The sequence below is a fragment of the Mauremys mutica genome, chromosome 1, assembly GCF_020497125.1.
Source record: "Mauremys mutica isolate MM-2020 ecotype Southern chromosome 1, ASM2049712v1, whole genome shotgun sequence".
NCBI classification, from domain to species: Eukaryota; Metazoa; Chordata; order Testudines; family Geoemydidae; genus Mauremys; species Mauremys mutica.
In genome coordinates, this window is record NC_059072.1 from 316561681 (window position 1) to 316579074 (window position 17394).

Genomic DNA, 17394 nt, shown 5'->3' on the forward strand with positions numbered 1-17394 from the left:
GTATCACCTGTTCTTTCTTTTCTTTTGAATTGTGGGAGAGAGGGAAGGAAGGGTAAGATTCAGCTGATATACTGTAATGGAAGTATTACCAAAAAGAAAGAGAATTAACCACCCCCCACCACACACACACACACATTGATAATCTTTTACCAACCTTTGTCTCTGCACGCATGGTTCACTTCAGACAGCTGTATGGAACAGTGTTTTGCAAATCTAACATAATACTGCAATTAGGCATTTAACATTCTGCCAGAATGCCAAAAGGCAAGAATTGAATCCAGTGCACACAACTGCACAATAGGTTCCCACATACAAAAAAATCTCACAAATACATGCATACACCCACACCCCAGTTAGCATATTATCCTATAAAAATCAGCATGAAGAACATTAGGAGAATTTTTAAAGCATTTGCAACTTCAGAGACTCATATATTTATCTTGCCCAGGGCCCCCCCCGGGGGGGGGGAAGTGGGGCAATTTGCCCCGGGCCCCACAGGGGCCCCCACAAGAATATAATATTCTATAGTTTTGCAACTTTTTTTTTTATGGAAGGGGCCCCCGAAATTGCTTTGCCCCAGGCCCCCGAATCCTCTGGGCGGCCCTGATCTTGCTATTAGTTAATGGCATTCATACTATGCAAAACGCAAAATACTTAATTTAAAAAGACCAAAATAGAAAGAGACAAATGTTAAAAAAGAAGTGCATGGGTCACACAAGAGTATGTGAAAATCTATCTATCTATCTATATCTATATATAAACATACAAACACTCTATACTACTAGGGGAAGAGAAAACACACTTGCCCCCCTGCATTCAAACCCCTCATGACATTTTAAAAATAAGCTATTTTTTAAAAAAAGTTCATTTTAGGAGAAGTATAATCAGAAAATTCTCAAAACTCCTTCACCTTAGAACCCTCAGACACCTGGTGATTACTCATGCCAGGCAAAGACACTTCAAAGCTAGATGTTCTTGTATTAAAATGATGCGGGTCAGTTGAGGTGGTATCACATGATGTAGAAAGAGAGTCCATGTGAATTGTATCCTCAGAGGGGGAAAGAGTCATAATCTGTTAAAAAAAATTATGATAAATAATAATAATTAATAAAATAACCAGTTACGAAGCTCCTCTATCACATGCCTTTTTATTATACTAAGGTCACAGCCCTGCTACAGTTAAGGTTAAGACCAGATTTCTGGTTAAAGCTTGACTCTAAGTGCTTTAAAATCTACATGGCTACTCAGAATGCAAACTGAAATTTGGTGTGCCTCATGGGAGCATGGGGTTTTGTTAATGGACCAAACTTGCGACCATTTGCCCAAAGGATTTCAGAATATAGTCTCTGGAAAAAAATAGCTTTTCTAAGAGTTGAGACATTCTGGTAACCTTTTCTTGCTTACAGACAGAGATCAAACCAAGGCTCTGATCATCCCACTAAGATGTCCAACACTCAAGGGTTATCCCAACAGAGTGCATGGCACCTGGGAGTGAACTCAAATTAAAAGGTTATTTCAAAAAGATTTTTTATCTCCTGTTTAGAGCATTGCAAGTCTTGCACACTGATATGCTAAAGAAATTACACTGAGCATGTGGGGAAAGAGGATTTAACAGGATTATTAACCTTTAAAGATCCTGGGCAGTTCACAGGGCTAAGCAATAGTCCTTGGACTCTAAGCAGCTGGCCAGTGTCAGATCAGGTCCCACTTTGGGCAGAAATTTGGAAAAGTATGGATGGGTGCTGTCATTTTTTAATTTGAGGGGAATATAATTCATATGTTTTGTATTCATCTTCATATGGATTCATATTTTCATAAAAAGGAGATATGTGAATGTTTGCTTGCATTTCATGGGGTAGAGGAATAGGGGGAATAGAAGTGAGGGGGGTTAGGACTGCATTGAGGGGAGGAGGATAAATGGGGATGGGCAGTAAGGGGAAAGAAGGGTTGGGGGGCTCAGGTGAGGGAGAGAGACACACTGGGGTGAATGGCAGGAGGGCGGGGGGAGAATAGGGCCAGAGGTGTCTGTCCACCCCACATTCTCCCCTTCTGTTTATGAGCCAGGCTCTGGGGTGTCTGAATCCCTCTTCCTCTCCTTCCCCTACCCATGTGATCTGCAATCTGGAGAAGACCTGCTGTTCTGGGTGGGGCATTTAGAACAGGCATGCTTGGAGCATGCACTAGGGACACAGTGCTGAGGCCGGGGTGAGGAGCTGAGAACTCCTATGCTTGCTGACACATATCAGAAATGCTCCAACCCTTGGGAAGAAGGAAGGGAATGCTCACTGACAGGAATGGAGCAGTTCACAAGTCTCATAACTATTGTTTCAGGCTGTATGCATACCCCTGGGGTATTCTCTTTCAGATGAGAATGTCTCCTTGAGATGAATGGGCCACTTCACACCTCTCTGAGCCTCTGACTTTGAAGTCCGAAAGGGAGGGGCAGGGCGATTACGGGTGTATGGGTATGTCTACACTACCTGCCAGATCGGCGGGTAGTGATCGATCTATTGGGGATCAATTTATCGTGTGTAGTGTAGACGCGATAAATCAATCCCCGATCGCTCTCCCATCGACTGCTGAACTCCAGCAATGCGAGATGCAGTAGCAAAGTCGAAAGGGGGAGCCACGGCCATCGATCCAGCGCTGCGAGGATGCAAAGTAAGTAATTTAAATTTGATCTAAGATACATCAACTTCAGCTACGCTATTCTTGTAGCTGAAGTTGCGTATCTTAGACTGATTCCCTCCCCACCCCCAGTGTAGACCAGGCCTAAGAGTAGGTGGGAATAGGGCAGAGTGGTTTTTGTCAGGGAGGGATATTAAGCATAAGGTATAAATGGGAATTGGTGGCAGGGGAGAGAAGAGAGGTTGGGGGGCTCAAATAAGAGGGAGGGGTGAAGATTAGGGGATGTGGGAGGGGAGAAGATGGGAAGGGTTGGAGAACATGAGGGGTAGCAGAGGAAATTGGCTTAATTAGATGGGAACAGGAGAGGGGATCTGGAAATGTTGCAGGGAATGGCGGAGCAGGGGTTGAGAAGAAGAGACAGTATTCTCTTACATGCTTAAAGTTATGTAACAACCATATAATAAAACTCTCAAGGTTTTGGGACACAGACCATGGATGAGATTTGTCTCACTGGCCCTGTTAGGAGCTACACATTTCAAAGCATGACCATTATCCCCACTCCACTATAACAAAATATATGGGGGTGGGGTGAGGGGAGAAACACAGATGAATCACATAGCAACTGCATGGCCTAGTGGAAAGACCTGTAGGCTGGGACTATTCCTGGCTCTGCCACTGGCCTGCTGGGTGACCTTGGGCAAGTCACTTCATCACTCTGTGCCTCAGTTTCCTATCTCTAAAATGGGGACACTGATGAAAAGTCCTTTCAGATCTACTGATGAAAAACCCTATACAGAAGCAAGGTTTTTTGATTATTACCTAGCCAGGGTAGCCTTTCAGCTGCAAACTTAGGTGAGAACTACAACTGTCTAAATGACCACTAATCTACCAACAAATGTTTCTCTTTCTGTTTAAGAAACTAAGAAATTAAATGGCAAAAAACTGTTAACACAGAAGCTTGGTCTACACTGAAAACTTACATCAGCATAGCTACATCTCTCAGGGGTATGAAAAATCCATACCCTTCAGCGATGTAATTAAGCTGACCTAACTCCTGGAGTATACAGCGTTAGGTTGATGGAAGAGTTCTTCTGTTGTTCTAGCTACTGCTTCTTGGGGAGGTGTATTAACTATAGCAATGGAAGAACCCTGTCATGACCCAGGTTCATGGGAGCAGTCATGCTCCAACCCTCCACCTGGCAGTCTGCTGACAACTGCTTCCCTAGGATCCAGGAAGCCCAGCCCCAGCTGAGCCCAGTTGAGGTTCCATCCCTGAGGGTCTATTGGTGGAGTCCCAGAGCTGCTGATTAGCCTGCTGGCCCTACTTAAAGCAGGAATAGAAAGCTGTCTGAACAACTGGGTCCACCCTGCCCTGGACTATGTGTCTTATGTCTTGCTCCTGCTCCCCTGGCTTGATTTCCTGGTATCCTGACGTCGCTTGACTCCTAGCATCTGATTCATGGTTCTGATCTCCAGTTTGTCTCCTTCTGATCTCCTTATATCCTGAACCAGCTGACTCTTGTCTCATGAGTGTGGACTCTGGCACTGATCACTAGTCTGGCAGCCCACGATCCGGCTGTGACAAACCCCTTCCATTGCTGCAGTGAGTGTCTACACTGAAGTGCTATAGTGACACAGCTGCAGTGTTGTAGCTGTGCCACTGTAGTGTTGAAATGTAGACATGCCCAGAGTTCTGGCTGTTTCTGACAACTTGTGCCCTTCCAAAATATTGAATTAAGCAAAACTCATACTTCTGAAAACCAAGAAATACAGGGTTCAGGTAAATGCCAACACAACCGTATCTCTTCCTCTTTGAGCGATGCCCAATACACCCATAACGCACACATTCCCACGCTGTCTTTTCACTGTAATGGACAGGCGCTACCTGCATTTGCCCTACATTTAAGCACTAAGCCTACTCCCCCAGCAGAATATCACATTTGTCAAATTTAACAACTTCATATCCTTTTACAAACTCTTTACACTTGCACACTTGAAACCATCTCAACTTATCCCTTCCCCTATCTCAGATCCCACCTCACTACTGACAATACCTATGTCAAGAAGATCCCTGTGCCCTGCTGCTGACACAACATACACAACTTTGTACTGAAATGATGCAGACTGGAACCTCAAGATACATGTGCACTTCTTTCCTTTGATAATACACATAGGTGGGGTGGGAGGACTCAGACCTAGATATCCTCATATCACAGTCAGAGATCTTCTAAGCTACTCCAACTTACTCCTCCACCATTCAATACAGCTACACTTAACACAGTGAATGCAGATGGAATGCATGCAGATCATTTCCAGTGACTATTGCCAGCTCCGGGTCTGGAAGGGGTGGGGGAACGGACAGAGTTAAGGTTGTGTTGGTGTTTACATTCTCTCTGTATTTCCTGGTTTTCCAGAAGTTTGAGTTTTGCTGTACTTGACATTCTGGAAGGGCATGAGCTATACCAGACAACTTTATCTCTGCATTAACAAAGTTTTTTGCCATTTAATATATGCATGCAATGCAAACACTGTGCTAATGCTACCTTCCCAAGGCTGTTGATTAGCTTGTTTCAGCTTGTATGCTTTTCATTTTATAATCTTTCAATTTTTTATTCATATTTAAACATCCCAAAGGTGAATTTTTCAAAATCGGATGCCTGCTACATTTTATAAACATTATACATCTGAAGGATTTAACATTGGCCATTTAAGCAAAACTAATAGCTTTGCTGAATAAAGTGCTACTTATCAGATCTGACACTTCCTGTGTTTAGTACTTTCATCAAAATTATTTTCCATCTTCAGTTAAAGGACAAGTGAGCCATTAGAAAGCACTCAGTTACATGACATTTGGCATTCCAGTTGATCAGTTTGCATTTTAAGCAACAGGAAATTAAAAGATCAGTTTATTTTTAAAAAATCTATCTATTCTTAACAAACTGTAAATTAACTACTTACTAGGTCTGAATGTTCCAATATTTGGCTTGTTGTTAGGTCCTCCTCCTCTGATGACTCATCGGAGTCCTCATGGTTCATTTTATTTCGGCTGGGTGTACTTCCTGAAAGCTGGCTTTCCTCCAGAAGCTGCATATCGCATTTGTCCAGACTATCTAAGGAACGTCTGCGCACTCCCCAGTTGAAATTGTCCATACTCTCACCCTGAAAACACACGCAGGCTCAACTTGCTTCCTATACTATTATATAAAATTACTTTCAAAATTACTAATAATTTGTTCTAATCTAGCAGAATGTTTTTGATATAAAAATATAGTACAGATCTTATATGAACACAATTTTGTTAAGCAATAAAGTAACCAGAAGCTACTGAAACTTTCTAAGACTCCATCCAGAAATAAGAACAATAAAGATGGAAATAAAAGTTAAATGAATTCATTATTTTGAATACTAAGTGTTTTTCATGCTTTACTGCTTTAAAAATTTGCTTTTATAATTCCATGAGAACATATATGCATATCTATCTCAATGTCAATGAAACAGTGACAGGTTAAATAAAAATCTTAAGGCAACCTGAAAAGATTTCCACCCCCCATAATGTTACAGTAAAACATTAGGATCAATCAACAGGACATGTTCATAGTAATATTTCAATAGCAAATCAGATGTTAAATATTTTAGATTCTCTGTACTACATACATAACCACAATAATGAAATGCAAAGTTAACGCAGATTTGAATGCAGCTCTAATTTTGCATGCACAATGCAATGGCTAAAGCAGCACAGCTTTTTAACTTTTATTCTAGGCTTATGATTAATTTTTCTTTATAAACTGGACATTTTTTCCCCCAGAAGTAAGCTGACTAGTATGGACCAACATTTCAGTTTTTAAAAGGGACAAAGTCAACTTAAAAATCAAATTTATATCTGAATATTTTCTTCCTATGCACACATAGACTCATATGCAAATATAGAGTCATATGCACACATAGAGTCATATGCAAATATGAGTTAAAGCACAATGGGTAAGTATTTGCAGGATCAAGACAATAGTGGCAAACACTATCTAAAACTGTTATAAATGAATGAAGTTACTGAAAAAATATTTCACACTATTTTTTCCCATTTGTTTACTTTGTGCATTTGACAGTACTTTGTGTGTAGTCAGTTTCACTAATTCCCTTCTATGGGAAAGTTAAGGTCAAGTCCTTGCAGATATTTAAGCATATGCATAATTTTACTCATGTGAGTAGGCCCATTGAGGTCAAAGGGGCTCTGCACAGGGCCAAGCGTTTTCCAATTTGGATCCAATTACAGGTTTGAGGTCTTAATCATTTTCCCTCTTGCTAAAAAGACCCTAATAAAGACATCAACATAAGAAAAAAAACTATTATAGGAAAAAGGATTAAAGGGGGAAAAAAGTAAGTACAAAACCTACTTTTAAAATGGTGCTCTACAAGAAACCAGAATTTTAAAAAATGAATCAGCTTCAAGTTAACAATTATCCTTTAAATATGAAATAATTATATATATATATATTTTTTGCCAAATTTTATTTATATATATATATATGTGTGTGTGTGTATATATATATATATATATATATATATATATATATATATATATATATATATATATATATATATATATATATATATATATATAAATTGGCAAAAAATCTTCGTCTTAAAATCATAAATGGGAAGAAAAAAATATATATTACACATAAAGTATATTATATTTTTATAGAGTCGCACACCCATCTAGAATATACTCCTAAGTAATATAGTAAATTTTCATAGGTGAAAAAGGCCCAGTTCAGCATGTACCTAACTTTGGGCATATGAGCAATGCCATTGATTTTCATTGGACTTTTAACATAATTAAAGTTAGACATTTGCTTAATACCTTGCTAAATCAGGGCAAAAGGCATAAGCATCAATGAATTAAGTATAAGTTTATTTTAAAATAAGTCACTGAATTTGTGCAAAGATATATAAGCATTTTGAATCACTGCTTTTTAGTGCAAAGAATACGGTTATATAAATATTCAGAGAAAAAGCTCTGGACAACAACGATAAGCTAACCTCTCATGAACAAAGATGGAGCAAAACTTAAAATAGATGCAGAAAAGAGAAAATACCTCTAGAAATATATGCTAGTCTAGCTCAGCCCACTGAAACATTTGGTAGACTTAAGGGATATACTACAATCAACAGCAAAATGACAATGAATCCATTTTGAAGCCAGACATTGCAGAATATTGTGTCTTTCATATTGTGGAAGTGGGAGCACATAATAGGGTGGTCGTTGGAAAAGAACAGAAATTATGTCCAACATTTCAGGAAACTTTTCTCCTTGAATTGTAAAAAAATATTTTATAATTTAAAACTATTTATTTGTGTTAAAAATTATTGCCCCCCCCCACATGAAGGCTACAGGACAACTGCACCAGTTGTTCTTCCTCCACGAGGTATCCAGTAACAAGAAATAGACTAATGTCATGCCCTTGTCTTTATGATGCCAACTTTCATTGTAATATGCAGCAGTTTTACTTTGTAGCTGGTGCCACAGAAACGAGGCACTAATTTATTTCCACTGCTGCTCCTCCTTGGAATCTCTCAAAGAAGAAAAGATGAAAAGAAGAAAAACAAAATGGATGAGAGATAAAAAGAAGGGTGACATACAGTAACTGTAATCAGGAAAAACAGGGGGAGAGAAAGTGGGACAAATAAAAGAAAGGAAAACAAATTATGAAGATGAAGACACTAAAATGAGGAGAGAATACAAGAGAAGAGGCTTGCAGGAGATGTGAGATACACATCAAAAATATTTGGGGCCTGATCTTTCCAGTGGTACATACAGATTTCACACTGAATTCAATAACTGCCTGGAGCGTGTAGACAGATTACTATTTTTGCACCACAAAATAATTTTGTTATCACAATTAACGAGGAGGAAAGATGGCCTTGAGCGGCTATTAACTTCTCTTTTGCTGCACGTAGAGATTATCGTCTACTTTCCATAAAGCTACTTGTTACAAACACAGATCAATTCATGTGATCATTGTGTCGCCTGAACAATGGCCAGATACAACAGCGTACTCTATCACTTAGCATCTTATGGTGTGGGAGGCAGGGGTTGAACACATTGTGTGTCCATCCTAAACACTACCACAACCCAGACTGAAACTGGGACCTCTGCAGTCAGGGAAAAAAAATAAAATAAAAAGCAGTTCTACCAGGCAGACCAGAATATATCCTGAATCAAGCCAGAAGGAATTGTGCCAAGCTTGTTTCAGACAAGAGCTTCCCTGGCAGTGTTGGCAAAACATGTTTCCATTAACTTTGCACACAAATAGCAATGTATATAGATACAGTGTTGTCCACGTGGATTAGATATGTTTTAGTCATTTAAGATTAACACAGTATTTCCATATGCTTGTGTCCATATGCTTGTGTCTGTTTCCAAATGGTGGGGAAGGTTCTAGGAGGGTTGTAGACCTAGTGTAAAGGAGAGAAGCTAGGAGGCATAAGGGGGCTGGAGAGCGAGCCTGCGCCATACTCATTCCATAGTGGTGGCTTGACCCAGCTCTTGCTCTGGATGTTGTGACCTGGCATGATAGGGGGGCAGCCAGGCCAAACCAGAGAGATGCTGTGATCTCATGCATTAGGTCACAACATCCAGAATGGGGAGCCAGGCCCAATCCTGTGAGACAGGAACCGCTGCTGTAGGATGAATGAGGCTTTCTCGCTCTCCAAATAATATTTTCTATGATCTCTTAATAGCTTCCAGTGTCATTTCAATTTTCTACAGAAAGTTAAAGGTTTAAAACTTAGGCCCCAACTCCGCAAACCATATATGCACATCCTTAACTTTACTCACATTAGTCCCATTGACTTCAATGGAACTACTCCCGAGTAAATGTAAGCACATATATGTTTTCAGGATCAGAGCCATAAATAGTCAGCAAAATTCTGGGGAACTGTGGACTACTGAAAACTTTTCTATAAAGAGGTCACATGTACCAGTTTTCGCAACATGCTAAGCAGAACCAATGTACCTATTAATTTCAACATGGAAGTTAGGAGTCAGTCATCAGCAGTTTAATGCTACAAAGGCAAAAAACTTTTCTACATTTTAACAATATAAATGTGACAGATTAACTAAACATATTTCCTGTTTTTTAGTGTCTATGTACTACTTGTGTGCACAGTTATTGAAAAAGAAAAAGAGTCCAACTTTGCAACTCAAATTAGAAATGAGGGGATTTCATCTAGAATCTCCATTTTTAAAATCACATATTCTTTGATAATGCAAAGCCACACGTATTTGAAGTTAAGCCCCAAATAGTTGAATTACTTTAAACTCAATTTTTTCTAGAGCTTTAAAAATATTTCTAGGGCAAAACAGCACATGAAACAGCACTTACATACATACACACACACACACAAACTGAAAGAGAAAAAAAACCTATGATGTTATTCTATAATACAAATTTGCAGCAATACACACCATCTACTTGCACATCTGAATTCAAATAGCATTATCTTACCTGAAGTTCCTGGATAGCAGATATAATAGATAGAAAAACAAATAAAAATCTATTTTAAATGACTGTATTAAAGATACCATATACTTAAACATTTGCCCTACAGTAATAAATAACGCGATCAGAAAAATTTTAGCTCTGTAATGCTACCGTTAAGTAAAAAATAAAAATAAAATACTATGTTATTGGTTTTTAAATCTTTATTAAATACCAAACAATCATATCTTGTGATCTGTGCATAATGCACCCAGCACTGACCTGTTTATAATACAATCTTTCCAAAATAGCTGTCTCCGTTTGTGCTAGTCTGAGCTTTCCAACACTGTTTTATTCATGTTTATGAACACCAAATTTAAACTAGGTGTAAGTGGGTAAAGTTCCAATGAAGGCACTATAGTTCTCACCTCTTATGCAAGGCCTGAATTAGGCCCTTTATTTGTATTTGTTTAAAATACTGAATTGCATAATGATGTGAGGCTTCAGTTACAGCAGTGGTCCCCAACGCGGTACCCGCGGGCGCCATGGTGCTCGCCGGGGCATTTATGTGTGCCCGCCTAGTGCACCCGCCTGACAGGGACAGAGAACTCAGGGTGTGGGCACGGTGTTCTCTGTTCCCAGCAGGCGTGGGGCCCACCTAGTGCCCAGCAGGGGAGAGAAGCCGCAGCCCCATGCCTGCCGGGGACAGAGAACTCTGGGGCTGCAGGCTGCGGATGCCGGTGTTCTTGGTCCCAGGCAGGTGCGGGGCCGCGCCTTAAGCCAGAGAGAAGCTGCAGCCCCGCGCCTACCGGGGTCAGAGAACTCCTGGGCTGCAGGCTGCAGGTGCTGGTGTTCTCTGTCCCTGGCAGGCGCGGGGCCCGCCTAGTGCCTAGCAGGGGAGAGAAGCTGGGGCCCCGCACCTGCTGGGGACAGAGTACTCCGGGGCTGCAGGCGCCAGTTTCTCTCTGGATTCATATATTATGTAATATTGAATATGATGATTTCATATTATTTAATGTACAAATACAAAATAAGCCTTGAAAAATTGTTGGCGCCCGCCACACTCTTCTGAAAATATGAATGTGCTACTGGCCACAAAAAGGTTGGGGACCACTGAGTTACAGGAAATATATTATTGGATTGCCTAATAATGTTGCTATAGTTAAAAATAAATATATATTTCCTATTATACTTCCCTCTTTTCAGGCATTCAAAGTTGAAAGTAATAACTCCAGTCTTGCTTAAATCTTGGTCTGCAAGTTTTAGATGTGGAGCAGTTTATCAAATAGTGAAGGGTTTTTTTAATCTGTATTTTCAGTTTTATTTTATGTAAAAATAGAGATGTTGGATACTTGATCCACAAGTACCATAAGACTGATTTTTTTTGTTTAAGGTTTAGGAGCAAGCTTTGTCAATAGCAGTTCAATACTGGGATGGTCAAAACATATGGAAAACCACAGTAGAATCCTTTCCAGGATGAACTAAACACACTATTAAGTTTTTCCTCCTTTTGTATCTGACTTTGTAATTGCTACATGTTTGGTATGGTCACTGGTTCAAAGGAAGCTGCTCATGTGATTCCAGGGATGATATGGCCATTACTCAATAACATGGACTAATCTCTTGTAGAGAGTTGGGAATGTTTATATTAATTATTAATTATTTTTATTATTATGAACTGTAAGATGTTTGCCAAAATTTAACAATGCACAATCTGCTGAGTTTATGTTACATCCATTCCCCTCACCCTTCTATTGTATATTGACTAATTTAGGCCTCAATACTAAAGTTAGGCACATACTTAAATCTTTGCAGGATCAGGGATTAAGACTATAAACTCTTTGTGGCAGGGACTTCACAGCACCTAGCACAATGAGGTGCCAACCTGGTTCTGGATCTGTAAGCATTACTTTAGCAGTGCTACTAATAGCAATAACAACAATTTTCTAATTGGTTTGTCTAAATTTTAATCTTTGCTCTCTGGCTGAATATTGACTTTTTTTCTCCATCTGATTTTAACTGCTGAAGGGAAAGAAGCAGCAATTCTCAAATCTCAGTCTGTGGTTGGAATCCTGCTTTCATGATTCTCATGCCAATTTATCATCTGACGATCAAATTATAATAAAATTATCATTGCATTGTAATATTTTGAATACATTTTTAAAGATGTGTTGTAATGACTGCAGACGGTTTTGTTTTTTTTTTACAAAGTTATTTGGCATAAATATTTTGTCTTTTATCATTATTTAACAGTTTTTGAACTCTATTATAACAAACACAGATTAAAATTATTCCTGTAAATCTAGTCAGAACTCATTTAAAAATTTTCCTGCAAGCTATTCAGTTTAGCCATGAATGCATCTAGCAGATGATTTTGCTTTTATTTGTCAGATATCTACATCCAGTGAGACATTTAGTGCTTTCCTCCAAGAGGTCAAAGAGGGAAGTGCCATATCATACAGGTGCCTCTTTCCCCTATCATTCTACCTAATGAGGTCTGAAATTGAAATAGACGCATTTTAGAGCAAATGGTTATGTAAGAAAATGCCTGTCATGAATGACAACAGTAAGAGTGAGTGAAGCCTGGCAGGGAGAGTGACCTTATAATTTCAAGAACTGAGATATAAAATGCTATTGGAAAAGATGTCTTCTGCACGGACAGCAGTAGAGATAATGGCAGAATTGGCTGGGGGCCTGGAATTTTTATTTTAAAAAGGTAAGTGAATTTTATGCTTACGAAAGTGAGGGCTAACAGTATTGGCTTAAGAACCATATTACAGGCTGGCATTGTGAAAGCTTCCTCATACTACTCTGCCAATGCATCTCAATCTTTGCATGACACCACTTTTGTATTTCCAGTTATGGGCCACTTTTGAGCAGAGGCTGCCAATCACATTAAAGTGTGTGTGTGGGGAGGAGGGGGGGTTCTGTGGAGGTGCAGTGAGTGCCATTTAGGTTTGGCCTGGCCATCTCTGAGAGGTACTGTGACCCCGTGCACCAGGTTGCAACATTCAGAATGGGGAGACAGGCTCAGCCCTGTGGGACAAGGAATACCACTGGTGGGATGAGGCCACCCCTGGGGCCTCCTCTACTTATCTGGCCAGGGAAAGTGTATGTTTCCCTGGTTTTGCACCCTTGGTTTCATGATTTCTGTGAGTCCAATTGAACACATGAATCCACACTAAAGCTATGTCTGCACCATCCCTTCATTCTCTCTTTTATCTCTTGATTAAAAAAAATAATCACAGGCATTATGACACCTGAGTTCACAATGGAGAAGGATGACTGCTTCTTGTAATACAACTTGAAATGTGCCAGCAAGTGTGCTTGTAAGCTCTGCTGCACACACTTTTGACTCGAGGCTATAAATGTTGAATCTGGGTCTCCACAGCAGTAGCAAGATGTGCTACCAGCTGAACTGTCAGGCTGGCCAAAGATCTGCATTTTTAAATACTTGGAAATAGTTGACCAATAGTTTCTGAATTTTTAAATGGTAGCAACATTGTTAGACATGTACAATATTGGGTATGAATTTCTTGTCCCTTCCCATTCAAATGGAAAGGATTATTCCCAGTTGGAACAGGTTTGCTCAAGGGTTAAATGGTTTAAAAAAACTAAAACAAAATAAAGACTAGAACAACCTTATCCATCAACTATATGATGTATATTTGATTGAAGTTCCCTGGAAGCATTTGTAATTAAAGGTGAACTGACAGGCTTTACCTGCCAAGTCCTGATTTCAAGCCTCAGGGTTCTGTTTTGCTCCTGCAAGAGCCATGAAATCATTGACACCCAAGGCAGAGCAGAAACTGCATCCTTTTCAGTGCTCAAATGTTAGTGATTTCATCAACTGTTGCAGGAGTAACAGAACCCCGAGGGCTTGAATTCAGGTTTTGGCAGGTTATTGATGAAAGAACTGATTTTAAACTGTTTTGTTTTATAATATAAATTCTTAAAAGCTACAGATATATTTTGTTAACAATTTGGGATCTTCAACAACTTGTGTTTCAGAGCTTTTAATTTCACCTTAAAGTTACAGAAACCTGATATTTGTGTTGTCATTAGAACTGCAGCTTTGCCTTTCAGTAGTAATTGCAGTGTGTATTAAAGTGGGTTCAGACAGGAAGGTGTGGTAGCTTGTCAATGTTAAGCTACTGTCACAACACTGTGAACATTATAAATACGTTTATTGAAAATCAAATCTAGAGTCATACAGTTACATTTTTATAAAAGCAGCAAAGAGTCCTGTGGCACCTTATAGACTAACAGACGTCTGTTAGTCTATAAGTTGCCACAGGACTCTTTGCTGCTTTTACAGATCCAGACTAACATGGCTACCCCTTTGATACTTTACATTTTTATGTTATAAAGAGTGAATTACTTAATAATAAGAAGTGTTAAACTGTGTTTTAGCCAGAGATAAAACTTAAGCAAAGCCATTTCATAAAGAATATACTGTACCTCCCCATCTTCCAGTTCAACATCTAGGAAATCAAAGTCCCTAAAGACTCTGAACTGTTGTTCACTGTTTGAATCGTCCATGTTCTCTTGTTCCCTCGTTCCGTCTTCTGAAGACACCAAGCTTGTCTGGTGCTCAATCAGATCCAAATCACCACATGAAGAAAAAATTACCTACAATTCAAAAGATTTCTCTTTTGAGAAACTTTCCCCTCTGGTTGCTTGTTAGTAAAAGCTGAATTGGTTATTCAGAAGACTGTATTTCCAGTACACACCTAATTCCTTTAGCTGGTATTTTTAGAACACGCTCTTTTATTATTTATGTTGGACAGGTGCCTTGAGATTAAATCTTGTACAAAGACACAACTTCATGCTGCAGGAACATGTCCAAGAATGTAATAGCTACCTCTTAATGGCTGCAGACTGATGTTGCCTAAATGTTTATATACATTTATGGGAATGAAATTCAAAGAGCCCACTGCAGAAAGGATTGTCAAGGGGATGAGTTAATACTTTCACCAGAAAACCTCTAGTTAAACATGCTTAAGCATGTGGAGAGATTAGGAAACATAACAGACTAATTTGTGCAGCAGTAGCTTTTCCTTTCCTACTGAACAATGTCTGCAGTTCAGATGAGAACAATTCATTCTGTGGGTTCCTGTTTTGTTCAAACTGAGAACACCTCCACAACATAATAGCAAGAGTGACATAGTAATAATGTAACACAAAGTACTCAAGATTTATATAGTGCTTTAAAAATGTTTAAGCATATTTTAAAGAAAATAAATACAAATCTTTACCTTTGAAATTTAAAAAATCCCTTGATCAACCAACAAAATTGGAATAGCCCACTATACATTCCACTGCATGAGACAATACTCATTTCCTTAAAGAGTAATGTTAGACTCATTATCTCATGGGATGATAAGGGTGCTAATCTTCATTGCTTTTTCTGTAATTGAATCTAGGGCTTCTGAAAGGAGCTAGATTGACAGTACTGGAGACCAAAATGTTCTATCCATAGAACAGGTAAAGCTTGGACAGTGATAGTGCCAGCATCCCAACAATGCTTCACCGAACTGCTTCATAACCTGTTCTGGAAGAATAGCCTCTAAAAGTGAGAGGGCTGTTTACTATCCATGCTCAATCACTGGCCTTTGTGCTGAGAAATGCAACATGTGCCAGATTGTGCTAACTACAATGATGGGTTTATGACATGGAATAAATTAAAACACCTCTGAAATTCAGGGAGATAAAGTTTTTGGTATTTAAAATTAAAGATACAAAAACAACAAAAGACAAAACAGTAAATGCAGCAAGACTCACTGAAGGGTTTTTGCTCAGCCCCACATCTTGACCACACAGGGTAAGGACGTGTACCAGCTTTTCCTTTGTCCTTTTCTAGAAAAAAACATTTTTAATTTTAGCATCATCCTTTATTCGTCTGTTGGAAACCAGAGGGATATGTTTTTAGGAAAAACTATGATCAGAGACTCACTGGTTTGATGTTAAAGGAATTACTTTAGAGCAACTATACATACAGGGAAATAGATAAAAGGAGCAGCTAATATTTTTTCAGTACTTAAAAAAATTTAAAAACCGGTCTATTCATTCCATTAGGCCCTAAACTAGTAAAGCACTAAAACACATGTATAACTTCACTGAGACTACTCAAGATCGTGAAATTAAGCACATGCATAATAAGTTTTTGAAACATCTCAAATTTCCAATATGCTTAACAGTAGCAATAAATAAATAAATACATTTTGCATGTTTTTCTTTAGCTGGCAGTTAACAAAATCCAATAATGCAAAACAAGGTCACATTCAGGAGCAATGCTGCAGGCATATTGTAATGAATAGGGGGCTCCATTACAGGAACTTAGTGGGAATTCTACCTGAGAATACTGAGGCCTTTTCCAGCTCACAGGAACGAGGACATTGGAATTAGAACCTGAGGAGGTTGAGGAAGTGCTTCGAGTGACAGCCATTGCCCGGGGTTTACCATCTCGACCAGCAGAACTCTGTAGCTCATCATATCGTCTCCCAATAATTGGAGTCTGAAATAACAGAGAGAATAAAGCCGCATTATGTAGAATAATTTTAATGAGCTTATAAAGGCACCTGTTAGCTCACTTGCAGATGAATGTCATTCTGAAGACAGGTTTGCCCAACATTTTACCTATTTTTTGTTATTCTGTTTATAAGCCCCATATAAATCTTTACATTTATTTCTTCCATCATATATTCTTCACAGTATCTCTGCCCCCAACAATGCCAGCACCTCAGCATTCAGGAGCAACTTACAGTAATAAATGAGTTTACTGAACAGGCAATGGAGAAAAGCAAATTTTGTTAAATAAACTTATTTTAACACAGGCTGTTGTTAAAGGCGTTTTTCTGCAGGGTGCTGAGCACTCTGGCTCTGATCCAGCAGAGCACTTACGCACATACTGAAATGTTTTGCTGGATCAGGCCAGAGTGCTCAGAGAGCCCAGGACAATAAGAGTGAGAAAACCTTTATGGAAAAATACTAAAAGTATATCCTTTTGTGGTAGCGTTTCCTTTATAAACCCTGTTTCTCAGTAGCTGTTGTAAGAAAAAGTCTCCAATCCTGCATACACACATGTAATTAACTTTAATCAGGTGAATAATCCCATAAAGTTAAATATGTATGTAAATGTTTGCATGGTCAAAATATCTCCTGTCAAAAGACTCCAGTCTGAAACTAGATAATACAGTGTTACTCTGGTAACATATTTTTGTAAATTTTAAAAAGAAGAATTTATTATAATTTGTATTTAAATTAATCAAGTCAACAGCTA

At 38.9% G+C, this 17394-nt stretch overlaps 1 protein-coding gene across 1 annotated transcript in view; it reads right to left on the bottom strand.

Moving 5' to 3' along the window:
* The window catches only part of FRY (FRY microtubule binding protein), a 398333-nt gene that overhangs the window by 47072 nt on the left and 333867 nt on the right, over positions 1–17394 (bottom strand). The window contains exons 53-57 of the mRNA XM_045016361.1: positions 16468–16629; positions 15897–15971; positions 14574–14744; positions 5587–5787; positions 911–1072 (exon numbers count right to left, since the gene is read on the bottom strand). Coding sequence (XP_044872296.1) covers positions 911–1072; positions 5587–5787; positions 14574–14744; positions 15897–15971; positions 16468–16629 — 771 coding nt within the window. The remainder of the gene's footprint in view (positions 1–910; positions 1073–5586; positions 5788–14573; positions 14745–15896; positions 15972–16467; positions 16630–17394) is intronic.